Here is a 13,193-nt window from a genome sequence, read left to right as displayed (position 1 = left end):
TGGGGCTGAGTCAGTCCCATGGCTTGGTGGAAAGAACACGAGCGTGAGCACCAAACCCAGACCCCCTCAGGTGTGGACCTCAGACCCGCTGCTCCCTGCCCGCCCTTCAGGACGTGCCTTCCTCTCTCCAGGCCGCGGACTCTCTGTCCCAGAAGTGGGGAGGCAGGAAAACACCTGCTTTCAGGGTTGCTTTCAGACCTGAATGATAAGCCAAGTCCAGCTCTGGCACATAGTAGCCCCTCAATCATTTAATAATATATATATTTTTGGAGTAGTAATTATCAAAGATTATAATTGTACAGTATTGAGAAGTATAGAACAAAATACAATTATTGAAGGAGGGTTGCCCCACGATACTGATTTGAATCTTGACTCTCATCATTGGCTTGTATTTCCTAGAAATAATAATTAAAACACTAAACACTTATTAAAGACTCACATGTCCGATATGCTGAGTGCATTATCTCTTAACTTTACAACAGTCCTATGAAGTAGTTGCCTTCATCACCCCCTATGTTACAGATGAGGAAATTTAGGGCCAGAGAGGCTCAGTTACAGCCCCAAGGTGACACCACAAGAGACGGGGGAGGGAGACTTCGTAAAGGCAGGGCTTTTCTTACCCTGAAGCTGTCACTCTCAGTTAGCAGCCTCTGTTTCTCTACTGGTGAGTAGCATGAGTGGTGTGAGCCTCCAGTGGAATCCTGCCCGCGGCGCCCTGCCTGTGGCGGCCAAAGACCCGCGGGGGCCCTGCTGCCTCCGGGGGCTTTGATCCTAAACTCCGCCCGGCGGCCCAACCCCTGGGTAGAGGAGGAGCTCGGTGAAAGGGCGAGTCACAGGGGCGGTCGTGCCCAGCCCTTGTCACGCTCTGTCTTGTCCTCACGGCCTGACGTGGTTTCCTTTGCCTCTCGCTCTTAAGCAGCAGACCTGCTTGGACTGTAAGAAGAACTTCTGCACCAACTGTTCGAGCCAGGTGGGCACCGGGCCCCGCCTCTGCCTTCTCTGCCAGCGCTTCCGCGCCACGGCCTTCCGGCGGGAGGAGCTCATGAAGATGAAGGTGAAGGACCTGAGGGACTATCTCAGCCTCCACGACATCTCTACCGACATGTGCCGGGAGAAGGAGGAGCTGGTGTCCCTGGTGCTCGGCCAGCAGCCCGTCATCTCCCAGGAGGGCAGGACTCAGGCGCCCCCCTTGGGCCCTGACTTCCCCGAGCAGCAGGCCTTCCTCTCCCGGCCCCACACCAGCACCGTGCCGCCTACCTCACCCGGCCTCCCGTCTGCACCCCCCGGCCAGGCGCAGGGCCGGCAGCAGGTACGGCCAGTGCAGCCTCCCCTCTCTCCAGGGCGGGCTCTGGTTCCTCTCCTCCCGCACTGTGGGAGAGGGGCTGCACAAGTGACGGCCTTTCTGGAGTTTTCTGGACTTCAGACTCACGTTTGGGCTTTTCTTAGAGAAATGGATGCATGGTACTGGGTTATTGTGTTTTTCTGTTTCTTTGTAATAGGTTCCTATCCCAGTTAGTTTTACAAAATTGGTTGTTCTAGAAACATTTTGAGAAAATTCACTGTTAGGTCTTCACTTTTGGTTCTGATCAAATTACCCTCCTGCTTTCTCACCTCATGGTCTTCTTGGGCCAACGGGGAACTCGGTCCCTCAGTGATTGTCACAAGGCACCAGGGAGAAAAAGGACCACGTAGGACTTCCCAGGTGGTCCAGCGGTTATGACTCCGAGCTTCCAGTGCGAGGGGCACAGGTTTGATCCCTGGTTGGGGAAATTCTGCGTGCTGCGTGGTGAGGCCAAAAAGAGTATGTGGAGGCGAGGCAGCGGAAGGAAACACTGTGACGGAGGCACGGGCCCGGCCACTCCTGCCCGCGCTGGCTGGGCCGGGGTGTGCTTGCAGGGCTGTTGAACAGTAGGCGGCCTTATCAGCATCCCAGCAGGGCCTGGGGATGGAAGGCTCAGGGCAGCACAGGGACTGAATTATGAACCGGGCCTGGAAAGCACAGAATCGAGGATTATGTTGCTTCTATGCTGAGAAAGCCCCTCTGAGGGGGAAGGTAGATGTGGAAACCAGCTGTTGCATTAGAGTGATGCCAGTGGACCTCAGGCTTCCCAGGTGACTCAGCAGTAAATAACACACCCACCGATACAGGAGACTTGGGTTCTGTCCCTGCGTCAGGAAGATCCCCTGGAGAAAGAAATGGCAACCCACCCCAGTATTCTTTCCTAGAGAATTCCATGGATAGAGGAGCCTGGTGGGCTACAGTCCATAGGGTTGCAGAGAGTCAGACACGACTGAGTGACTGAATAACATTGTTATTATCACTGAGGAGGAGAGGGTTGCTGCTACTGCCACTGCTAAGTCGCTTCAGTCGTGTCCGACTCTGTGTGACCCCATAGATGGCAGCCCACCAGGCTCCCCTGTCCCTGGGATTCTCCAGGCAAGAACACTGGAGTGGGCTGCCATTTCCTTCTCCAGCGCATGAAAGTGAAAAGTGAAAGTGAAGTTGCTCAGTCGTGTCCAACTCTTGGCGACCGCATGGACTGCAGCCTACCAGGCTCCTCTGTCCATGGGATTTTCCAGGCAAGAGTACTGGAGTGGGGTGCCATTGCCTTCTCCAGAGGAGAGGGTTGAGGGGGGTGAAAGAGGAAAGGATAGGGTGTCAGACAGCAAGACTCATGTCAAGTTATAGGAAGCAAACACCCACACACTTGGTGGGGAGCGGGGGAGGACTCAACACCGGCAAGGCAGGAGGCTTCAGCCAGAGGCTTGGGGTGGGGATGGCAGAAGTGGTGCCCCGCCTCCAGTGGGAGAGGCCCTGGACAGAGGGTGGGAAGTAGCTGGAAGCTGTGGGTAGCCCTAGGGGACCCTGTAAGGTTAGGACCGACAGGACGTGGGCAGAGGGCCAGCTCTGCAGACTAGGTGCTCATGGTGGGGAGAGGGAAGGGTTGGGGAGGAAGCGGCAGCCTCTGGCTCCAGGTGCTGGTCTCTAGGAACGATTTTTCCTTGCGTTCGTTTACTCTACTCAGTGAGCATGTATTAACCACCTCCGAAGTGCCAGGATCACTGTCATCATCGGGGCGTGCTGGCATCCTGTAGCTATACTTCAGTGCCTCAGTGAGCCTTTTACTCATCTGACTTGGGCAACAGTGGGAGGGTTAGGACCTAGGAGATCCAGTTTCCACATCCAGCTGGGCACTGACTCTCGGGTCACTTGGGGGAGGTTCGAGCTTTAACAAGGCGATGAGGTTAGTAATCCAGACCACTTTGGCTCCTGCCAGGATGTGGGGACGACTGACTGGCAGCGTGACCCCACGTCTGAAGGGCTTTGAGCCGCCAGAGCCGGCATGCACCAGTGTCGTCGTCTCCCGCACAGGATGTGGAGGGCTGCCGTCTCCTGTTCTGGTCCCCGCCTCTGCTTGGACAGGGCCCCTGATTCAGCTCTGATGAGCACTGAGCCAAAAAGGCCTCTGTGGTCGCAAGCTTCACCTGCAGGACACGCGTGCAGCTCCCTCATCGGCCTGAGCTGGCTTTCTCCCAGCGTGCTCTGGGGCTTCACTCTCCCTCGGCTCTGCTCTGTCTGCTGGACAGGCTGGGCCGCCTGCCATGACTTCCTCCCTTTGCTTGCTCCAGGGTTTTCTCTCTGTTTATGGGGAGTCAGGAGAGTGCCTCGAGGAAATTTTCTTTTTTTCCCTGAAAGAACCTTTAGGTGGGTTCCTTTCATTAATCAGAAGTTACAGACGGCACGCGTAGGTCACCCGTGTACCAGGGCTCATTGGGTGCTTCTCCTCTGATGTTTCCAGAAGGCCTTCAGGTCAGCTCACATCCCCTGTTCTGGTGAGGCCCGCATTTTGCCAGCCAGAAAAATAGGGCAAGCACAGTAACTCGTGCGGGGCTGCCTGATGATTCTGCCGCGAGCGGCATGCAGGCTGTGTGTCTGCTGGTAGCGCTCACCTCACCAGGGCCCCTTCCTGTGCCTGTAACCCCCTGGCAGTAGTTGCTAGTGAAGGAAGCGCATGGAATAAAGCCAGTTGTAGACAGACACTCACTGTAGATTTGGGCTCAGCCAGTGGACATGCTGAAAAGACAGGAGCATACTTTGCAGCACAAAAGAGTTTCTCTTTTGTGGAAAAGAGAAGACATACAGAAACTGTCTACTTGGAAAAAGGTTAGGCTCTGAATGGCTTCTTGTAACTCCAAGGTGACACCTGGAGGCCAGTGGGTACCACACTGACGTAAAGCTAAGAGAAAACTGGACGTTGTCTGGGAAGCATCTCTGCCCACATGTGCTGTGTACAGGAGCTTATCGTCACTTGGCATTTTTGGTGACGGTTGTTATTTCTGCTCTTCATTTCTGTGTGGTTGCGTGCCTTTTCTTAATTAGCTCCATATTATGCATTCTAACCTGAGGTGAGCAGCGGGGGCCAGTGAGTGACTGGTTTTCCGGGTTGTCCCTTTGCTGGTTCTCTGAAGAGTCCAGTGGAAAAGGCCTGTGAGCTCGGACACCTCTTTGCTCTGGGCTCACACCAGACCTTTCGCCTGTTTGGGAGCAGTGGGTGGAGAGGATCTAGGAAGGGATTTGTGGCTTAAATGGTGATGGGATTAGGTGGCTCCCAGTTCTGACTACTCTGGCAAAACCAGAGGAAACCTTTTGAGAGGTTAGAATTCTAAGCCAAATGAAACTTCTTAAGCATAGGCATTAGTCTCATATAGTCTCAGGCTAATAGACTATTTGATGCCTTAAAATAATTTTTGACTGGGTTTCAAGACAGCTCTTAGTAATAGTCTGCCCTACTGGTTGGAGCATATTTCTAGAATTTCTAATGAGAGGAGTGACTAGCCAGAAGAGAGAGGGGTGGGGTGGTGAGGGTCTGGAAACTTTGATTTCATCTGGGCCCGATGAGGAAGCCGGGGAGATTTCGTGTGGCAGAAGTGAAGACATAGTTTGAACAGTTGGGGAGAAAAGAGTTGACACGGGTCTGGGTGCAAAACCAGGGATGGCGGGCAGAAGTTGTAGGGTTGGCATTGTGGCGTCAGTGTCAGGAACGGACTTGATGGTCTGGCAGAGGAGCGGCCGTGGGATCTTCCTTCCACTCGGAGTGTGCAAGCTGAGCCAACACTGACGGTGAGTGGCAGTTAATGCCATCCTGGCTAGAGTTGAAATGTATGCATATCGCTTCCCTGCCTGACAGTCAGGCTTCTATAATGCTGTTATGTGAGACTCCAGGTTCCCGGGGAGATGAGAATGCATTTGGATATGGCGTGAGCTGGAAAGAGCCCCATGCCATCCCTGGGACAGCTCTGCGGATGTGATGGCATCTTTCTGTCCCCACAGGCCAATGGCCATGTGTCTCAGGACCAAGAGGAGCCCGTCTACCTGGAGCGCACGGCCAGAGCCCCTGCTGAGGACGAGACCCAGGTGGGCCCTGTGGGGTCTGTGCCTCTGCCTTTGCTCTCACTGCTGTTCTCGTCAGGACCCTCTGGGCGGCCTCACGGGGGAGAGGGGAGAAGCAGGCTGTGATGACAGTCCTGAAATCCTGTCTGCGGGACTGGCGTTTAGTGTGAGCATTCCAGGTGAACCTCGGGAGCGTCCGTGTCCCAGTGGAGGCTGTGGAGCGGCACAGCCCATTGGTTTCCAGTCTGCTGACTTGCTGAGAGCAGCTGGAGGGCAGGCTCCTGGCGCCGCTGAGCCAGTCTTGTTCTTCTCCTCTGCTTCCAGCACACAGTGGCCATTGTCAGGGGAAGGAGATCAGATAATCAGGAGGAAAGATGAGAGGGAGTTCAGGGCACTGCTGTGGGGCCGCAGAGCTGCAGTCTCCAGTGTGCAGAGAGGATGCTTGAGCGGGAAGCAGCCTTCTTCTGTGGGAAAGCAGAACTCTCTCCAGGGGAGAAAGACCCGGACCATGCGCAGTAGTCTCTCGTGCTGCCTCGTTTAATCTCCATGGGAAGCCTGGGGCAGACGGGCTCAGGGAGGTGAGCATCGTGCCCGGTGCTGCTCAGCATCAGTCAGTGGAGCAACTGGGATCCAAAACCTGTTGCCTCAGCTGGTGCTGCTCCTCCCACCCGGCCACTGGGGGTGGGGCTGTGGCCAGCTGGGCCTGAGCACAGCCCTTGGGTCAGGAAGAGACGGAGGTCTGTCTTGCGATGCAGAGCCGGTGCCATGTAATCCTCCATATGCCCCCATTCCTGCTTCCCTCAAGGCCAGTCACCAAAAGCACAGAGTGATGAGAGCTCTGGGGTCCTGGGAGCGAGAGCTGGGGCGGGGGCGGGGGAGTGGAGCCCACCCAACCCATCTTTGCCTTCGCAGTCCGTCGACTCAGAGGACAGCTTTGTCCCAGGCCGGAGGGCCTCTCTGTCTGACCTGACCGACCTGGAGGACATCGAAGGTCTCACCGTGCGACAGCTCAAGGAGATCCTGGCTCGCAACTTCGTCAACTATAAGGGCTGCTGTGAGAAGTGGGAACTGATGGAGAGGGTGACGCGGCTGTACAAGGACCAGAAGGGACTCCAGCACCTGGGTGAGGGGCCATGCAGGCGGCAGCAGCATAGAGCTGCAGGGCGCCTGCTGCTGCGCGTTAGAGGCCACAGCGACCCCACTCCATTCCCATGCTTCAGCCGAGGAAGGGGCCACCCTGCGCATTTGCGTCCTCTAATAACAACTGTCCTTTGGAGCTGATGCCCGGGTGGGGTCAGGCATGATGTGTATGTATTTAATCCTCAGGGCAGCCTGTGAAATAGGCCTTGTTAGCATCTGCCCTTCACTGGAGAGCCTAGATTGGCCCTGAGGATTCCTGGGTCTAAATCCATGGCCTTTCCCGCCATATGTCGCCCCGTCAGACTCATCACTGCCTCTGGCCGTGCTGAAACTCTGTACCCAAGGTGCTGGCACCCTGTGTGTGTCCTGCCTGCCCCGGGGCTGTTCATTTTCCAAAGCATTTGCCATGGTATCATTTTCAGTGATGCAGAATAAAACAAGGCCTGTGGTCAAATGAGTTTGGGGAAGAAAAAAACTTGCTATTATGTCCGTGCTGCCGATTTGTGGTGAGATTGTACCAATCAAGGCAGAGAAGCCCTGCAGGCGAGAGACGAGTCTAGCTGTCTGGAACTCTGCATTTCCTGAAATGACGTCACCCAGTCGCACCCCAGCTGATGGGCTCCTGCAGGTCAAGGTTGTGCTGACTTGCCTGCTCACAGTGGCTGAAGTCAGATTCAGGTTCTCCTCTCCCAGGAGCTCAGATTTGTCAGAGTTAGGGGACGTCTGCCTGGTCACCTGATCACAGGCTCTTCCCTTTTGGATGGTCCCCAGAACCTCCAAATGAGGGACGAGGAGATGGATCCTCTGGGGAGTCGTACCCAGACTCCCTGGCCAACCAGGGCAGACTGTTCCTCCTTTCTTGACTTTAACTCTGGCTTCTGAAGTGATAGAAAAAAAGAACACTGAGCTTGTGCAGTCTCCTTCCTGCCTGGCACTTTTGTTCATGACAAAGCAGTGGAAGCCCTTATTCTAAGACTAGACCAGACACCCCAGCAGGGGCGGTGGGTGAGTCTCCCGTGTGTGGAGGGTCTGAGGAGGGTGGCCTGGTTCCCAGCAGGAGAGCAGTCTGAGTTCGGAAGTGAAGTCATGGTGGCTGGATGCTTTCCTTGTCGTCACGTATTCAGACACCTTCTTTCCTTCCCTTTGCAGTGTGCAGCGCTGAAGACCAAAACGGTACGTGGCTGTTCCTGTTTGGTATCGGGCTGAGGCCCTTCACTCTCCTCTCCTTCCTCCCCTTCAGCCTTTACTCCTGTTAGCCATCTGAGAACTCTGAGCATATCCACATCCTGGCAGGGGAGAGGTACTGGGGGGATGTTCCCTGGGAAGCAGGACTCCTCAGCATCTTTAGAAATTCCCATCCCCGTCCCTGCAAAGGGAGGAGTGGCAGGACACCTCGGGCAGCCTGATCTGCAGGCCTCTGGGTGTCAGAGCTCAGAAGCCAGCCTGTGTAAAATCTTCGGCAAAGCCAGGGGGTGGCACTTCTGGTGCATTGCCCATAGTCCTGGGGCGCAGGCACCATAGCTTTCACTCCATCTTGGTCTGTGTGGGAGGATCTCTGTGTGTACCTTCAGGGAAATCACTGGGGATGTTCATCAGCTTCTGGTACCAACTGAAAAGCAGGGCTGGTGAGCTGAGAGCCTTGTGTGTATAGCGTGTTTCGTGGCGCTCAGCTGCCATGGACCAACCTGTATGTTAAAGACCACCCGCAGGTCTCTGGGCACCCCTAGAACGCAAGGCAGGAATCTGACTGCACATACAGTCACGCTAAAACATGCTAGACCTTTTTCTGAAAGCCTCAAGGCTATACAGCCGTTTTACTAAGTGACAAATTTGGAGTGTCTTCTGAAAAAGTTTTAAAGTGCTTTTCAGGCCCCTACACTACTCTGAGAACATCCTTTCTTGAGGAAGAGCTCTCACCATATTGCTCAGAATTGGGCACGGTCTTCTGGCTGATACATTCCCAAGAGTTGAGCATTTGGAGTTCTAGACCCTCACCTGATACCAAAGTTTGACCATCCACTTGGGATCTTTCTGATTCCCTGGGAGAATGCTGGCAACTGAGTTAATGAATTTGTTAATCTTGACAGAAGTAATCTGTAATGAAATTCTGTAAATTACTCCAGCCCATCTATATATTTATGGATGAGCTATTTATATAGCTCATACTTATTATATATATAGGTATTCCTATTTATATATATAGGTGTTTATATAGTTCAGTTGTTTCCAAATGTTCCCTGTTAGGGCCACCAGCCCCTCACAGGAGTAAATAGGTTTCACTGCCTCACAGCCTGACTTTCTGAATAATCCAAGGAACAGGTAAAGAAAGCACAGAAACAGTGGAGTATGAGAGCTCCCTGTGGGACCTTAGAGGTGGCTGTTATAAGACCAGTTCCCTGTTTATGGCTACCTGATTCAAGCCATTTAAAACATGCTGGGAAGCTTGGGTTTGGGGACATGAAGGTTTTTCTGTTCCTACAGCTGACCCCGGATGTAGATCATGCCCACTGTGTCTTCCCACTTGCACAAGCCAGTTAGCCTTGTTGAGAACTGTGCGCTGAGCAGTTAGTACGGTCTTCGCAGCCCCTGCCCTCAGGCCACTTTCCTAGAAGCCAGCCTACCTGGATTTGAATCTTTGGGCAAGCTATTTAACCCTTTGGTCTCACTTGCCTCACCTATAAAATGAGAAACGAGAGTACCTACTTCACAGTTTTTGTTGGGGCTTCCCAGGTGGCTCAGTAGTGAAGAATCTGCCTGCCAGTGCAGGAGACGTGGGTTCAATCCCTGGGTCAGGAAGGTCCCCTGGAGATGGAAGTGACAACCTGCTCCAGTATTCTTGCCTGGAGAATTCCATTTACAGAGAAACCTGTCTGGCTATAGTCCATGGGGTCACAAAGAGTCAGACTAACATGTTCACCTTCACCTCAGGACTGGTTTCCGGCATTCAAGATGACTATCAGCCCTCAGAGCACACAGTAGATACTAAGTATATTATTATCTCAATAGAAATTGATTCCATTTGTTGAATTTAGGAGCCCGTCTCCTAGTTGGGGAGACAAGGAGCAAACTCACAAATTCTGAAAGCACTGAGCAGCAGTCACGGTGGTGTGGGTGAAGTGTGTGTGGGGGGCAGAGAGGAGGGAGCCATAGTCTCTGCTGGGCTCTGGCACCACGGCGTCTCCTCTGAGGAAGCAGGCCGTGGCATGGCTGGGGCCCTGCAATCCTTGGCTTTCTTTATTCAGTTGGGGGTATGTTTACAGAGGAGTCACATGATCCTTCCTGATCCTTCATTACAACTCTGTTGATATCTAAATTCTTCTCAGCCAGTTTTATATCTTATCAGCACGTTCTGCCTTAGGGAGTATCACTCCCTGGCTTTATTACAGCCTCAGTTGTCTGAACGTTACTTCTTTTTAAGCTTTGAGGCCTTTGCCTTAAACATCTCATGTTCTGGGAAGTCTTTGATCTACAAGTACTTGACTCTTCAAACCTATAGCCTAACCTATGGAGGTGCAGATTAAACAAGCAGGTGTAGTTAATTCCTGGGGAGATGTTTCCTTCTCCCTGAGGGAAGTGTGTGGATCTGGGGGGCTGTGCCCCTTACTCTCCTCTCTGCTCTGTGTCCAGGGGGAGCAGTGCCGTCCAGCCTGGAGGAGAACCTGTGTCGGATCTGCATGGACTCGCCCATTGACTGCGTTCTGCTGGAGTGCGGCCACATGGTCACCTGTACCAAGTGCGGCAAGCGCATGAACGAGTGCCCCATCTGCCGGCAGTACGTGATCCGAGCCGTGCACGTCTTCCGATCCTGAGGGCCCGTGCCAGCTTCTGCAGTGCCTTACAGGGACAGAGCTCCAGGTGTCTGAGCCCACGGTTGGCCGGCTTGCAGACGGGCAAGCTAACCAGAAAATGCACAGTGTTCCCAAGACCAGGGCGAGCAAAGATGCTGTGTCATCTCTGGGCACGCCTGTCTTGCTTCAGAGGTACACCGTGCGGCTGGCCGAGCCCCAGGCCAGTGGAAACTGGTACAGATCGCACAGGCCAGTCCCTGTTTTGGTGATCTTGGGGTGACAATGGTAACTGATGGAGAGGACTTTCCAGAATTTTGACCATATCTTCCTCCCTTCCTCTGCAAACCTAAACAGTCTCACCCTTCCTCCTGTAGCCCGCCCACCCCCCTGAGCGGCGTTCCTCGGTTTCACCCACCGCGAGTCCTGGGGGGAACGGCTCCTTCCTCCCCGGCACGCCCGCATTCATTTCTGGTCTCTGTGGCTCTCTGCTTTAACCGGCCTTTGCTGAAGTCTCTTGATACCTTACCTAAAATCCATTTGTTTCTTTAGACCAAAAAGATGGTAGCTTACCAGACCAATAGTGATCCTCCTAGGGACAGAATTATTTGTACCAGTAAACTTATTTCTGGTGAGAAATGAAACGCAAATGCAATTGGAAAACCTTAAGTCATTAAGAGTTGCTTCCTTAAGTGCTGGGATGGGAAGCTATCCCTCTCCTGAGCTGACCTTGGGAGTCAGCAAAGCATCTGGCTTTCAGACTGCTGGGAGATTCCAGTCTCTGTGAAAGACAGTACGTGGGTCACCTCTGCTTCTCCTCCTGGGGTCTGACTTTGTGCCATCCTGTTTTAGTTGATGAGGAAAAGGGAAAGCATTGGGTGGAAGCAGTGGCTCTCTGCTTGGCTTTGACGTCTCCAGTGGACAGCGTTAAACCATTTTCCCCTGAGCACGAGGCCCCTCTTGCCCATGGAGGTTTTAAACATGGTCTCACTTGAAGACACAGAGACTTAGGCAAAGGGCCTTATTCTGCTCCAGTCAGACAAGCATGTAAGACCGAGCACTCAGAGGTATAAGCCTTTTCGCGGACAGCTGCACGCCTCTGTTCCCCAGCTTGGGAGGGACACCGACTCTCACTTCCTCTCTCAGCCTGCTGCTTTAGGGGCAGGTCAGGAAGCAGCACTCCCTTGGCTCTTTGGGAAGGGCCGTGCAGTGAGTGAGTCTTGTTCTTGAGCCCTCTCAGGGTCTCTCCACCATGGAAGAGCTCAAGTCTGCTGGAGAAGCTTAGCCAAGCACAAACATACATTCTGTGCACTATCCGAAGCGCTGTGTGTGCCGCCATTACCTTTGGATGAGCTATGCACACCCTCTTTTGGCAGTCACCCCTACCCCCACCCTTTGCAGCTGAGCTCTCTCAGACCAGAAGAACCAATCGTGACTTTGGAAAGCCTGTAAGGGCACCTGTTGGTTGGTACAGGATATGCTTAATGCTTTCTCTCCATCAACCACTAAACCACCTACCTTGACATTATACCAAGTCCTAGATAGTTTGATTCTGGGCTACAGCCTTTGTAGGAACTGGGGGTGGGAGGTGGGGGGTGGCGGATGGAGATTTCCCTGTAAAGTACCATCTTTCTGCTGGACAGTAAATACTATAGTTTACGGTGCCTATCAGTTTAACAAAGAATTCAGCTACTCCTTAGTTCCACTGTGAAACAAACAGGTCTGCACATAGCAGCTCAGCTACAACCTAGCAATAACTTCAGGGCAGAAGCTGGCTGTTTCCCTGCTTAAAACTTGTTTTCTCTGCTGAGGCCTTACCACTCCCTACCTCCCAGTTTCCCTCTTAGACATGAGTTAACAATATCCTGATGGTTGGTTTGTAACCTCAGTCAGAATCAGAACTGATGTCATTTACTCATCTAGGAGAAAGAACTTGCCTTTAAGTCTTCTAATCCCTTTTGGTGAAGGTTTCCATTTAGGAGAAAAGGTGTTAAAACAACCTAACCCTAAGCATCCCCCCTTCCCACTTTGTATCTTCTTTATTACTACACCAAATAAAGGCTGGGAATTCTTAAGATCCCATTTCAGTTACTATCTAACCTAGGTAGCAAACTTGATTTTTATCCTTGGATGCTCTCTCCTGCCCCTCATGGATCCTTGGTCTTAATTACCATGGAAACATCTAATTCTTCCATTATCCCATGGCTTTTGCTGATTGTCCTGAGATTTCAGTTGTGACTTGTTTTAAAAGACAGGACAGCTGACTGGTTCATAATACATTGGAATAGCTGGATCCAAACTAGAAAGAATAAGCTGTACAGGAATTAGTGCTCAATGTATATTGTATAAATTTGTTGAAATCTTTTGGACGTGAATGTGTTATTTCAAGTGGCTTATATTAAGATTTTCTCAGACTTACTTGGGTGTTAGACCAAACCCAAATGTGTATTTTTTGTTACAGAGCTCTGCTTTATAATTTTGTAATAAAGTTTCAACATAGATGCCTGTCCGATCTGGTGTGAGGACGCCAGAGGTCTGATAGTTAAGACTGACATGAGTTCACAAGCCACAGGCTAATCCCAGGCTATATGCACATAGGCCTGCTCTTGTGAGATTGCGTTATTTTTGGAGATGCTTGGGTCATGTGGCCTTGGACATGGGAAAGCCTAGTAGAGGATGGGAACTGGGCAGGAAAAAGGACCAAGCCCAGATAGGAGCATCAAGTGAGTTCAGCCATGGACACCGATCTGGTAGAAGCAGACCTTAAAGATGTGGGTGGGAAGGAGTCTGAGACCAGCCGGGGTGCCCCGGCGTCTACAGGTGACCCTGGGAGATGGCTGGAGTTGTGGAAACAGCTGTGTTGGCTGGACTGTGGC

The 13,193-nt window shown here is 52.5% G+C and overlaps 1 protein-coding gene across 5 annotated transcripts in view; it reads left to right on the top strand.

Moving 5' to 3' along the window:
- Positions 1-12,818, top strand: part of RFFL (ring finger and FYVE like domain containing E3 ubiquitin protein ligase) — a 75,237-nt gene extending 62,419 nt beyond the window's left edge. For 3 of the 5 annotated variants that reach the window (XM_040244041.1, XM_040244045.1, XM_040244044.1), the window contains exons 3-7: positions 917-1,309; positions 5,333-5,416; positions 6,305-6,515; positions 7,682-7,705; positions 10,160-12,818. In XM_040244041.1, the coding sequence (XP_040099975.1) occupies positions 917-1,309; positions 5,333-5,416; positions 6,305-6,515; positions 7,682-7,705; positions 10,160-10,341 (894 nt within the window). In that variant the 3' untranslated portion in view covers positions 10,342-12,818. The remainder of the gene's footprint in view (positions 1-916; positions 1,310-5,332; positions 5,417-6,304; positions 6,516-7,681; positions 7,706-10,159) is intronic. The other 2 variants (XM_040244046.1, XM_040244047.1) reach the window with 1 other exon arrangement.
- Positions 12,819-13,193: the final 375 nt, after the last annotated feature.

Source organism: Oryx dammah, unplaced genomic scaffold (assembly GCF_014754425.2).
Source record: "Oryx dammah isolate SB20612 unplaced genomic scaffold, SCBI_Odam_1.1 HiC_scaffold_8, whole genome shotgun sequence".
NCBI classification, from domain to species: Eukaryota; Metazoa; Chordata; class Mammalia; order Artiodactyla; family Bovidae; genus Oryx; species Oryx dammah.
The sequence above is the reverse complement of the archived record's forward strand: the minus strand, read 5'-3'. Positions and strand labels throughout refer to the sequence as shown.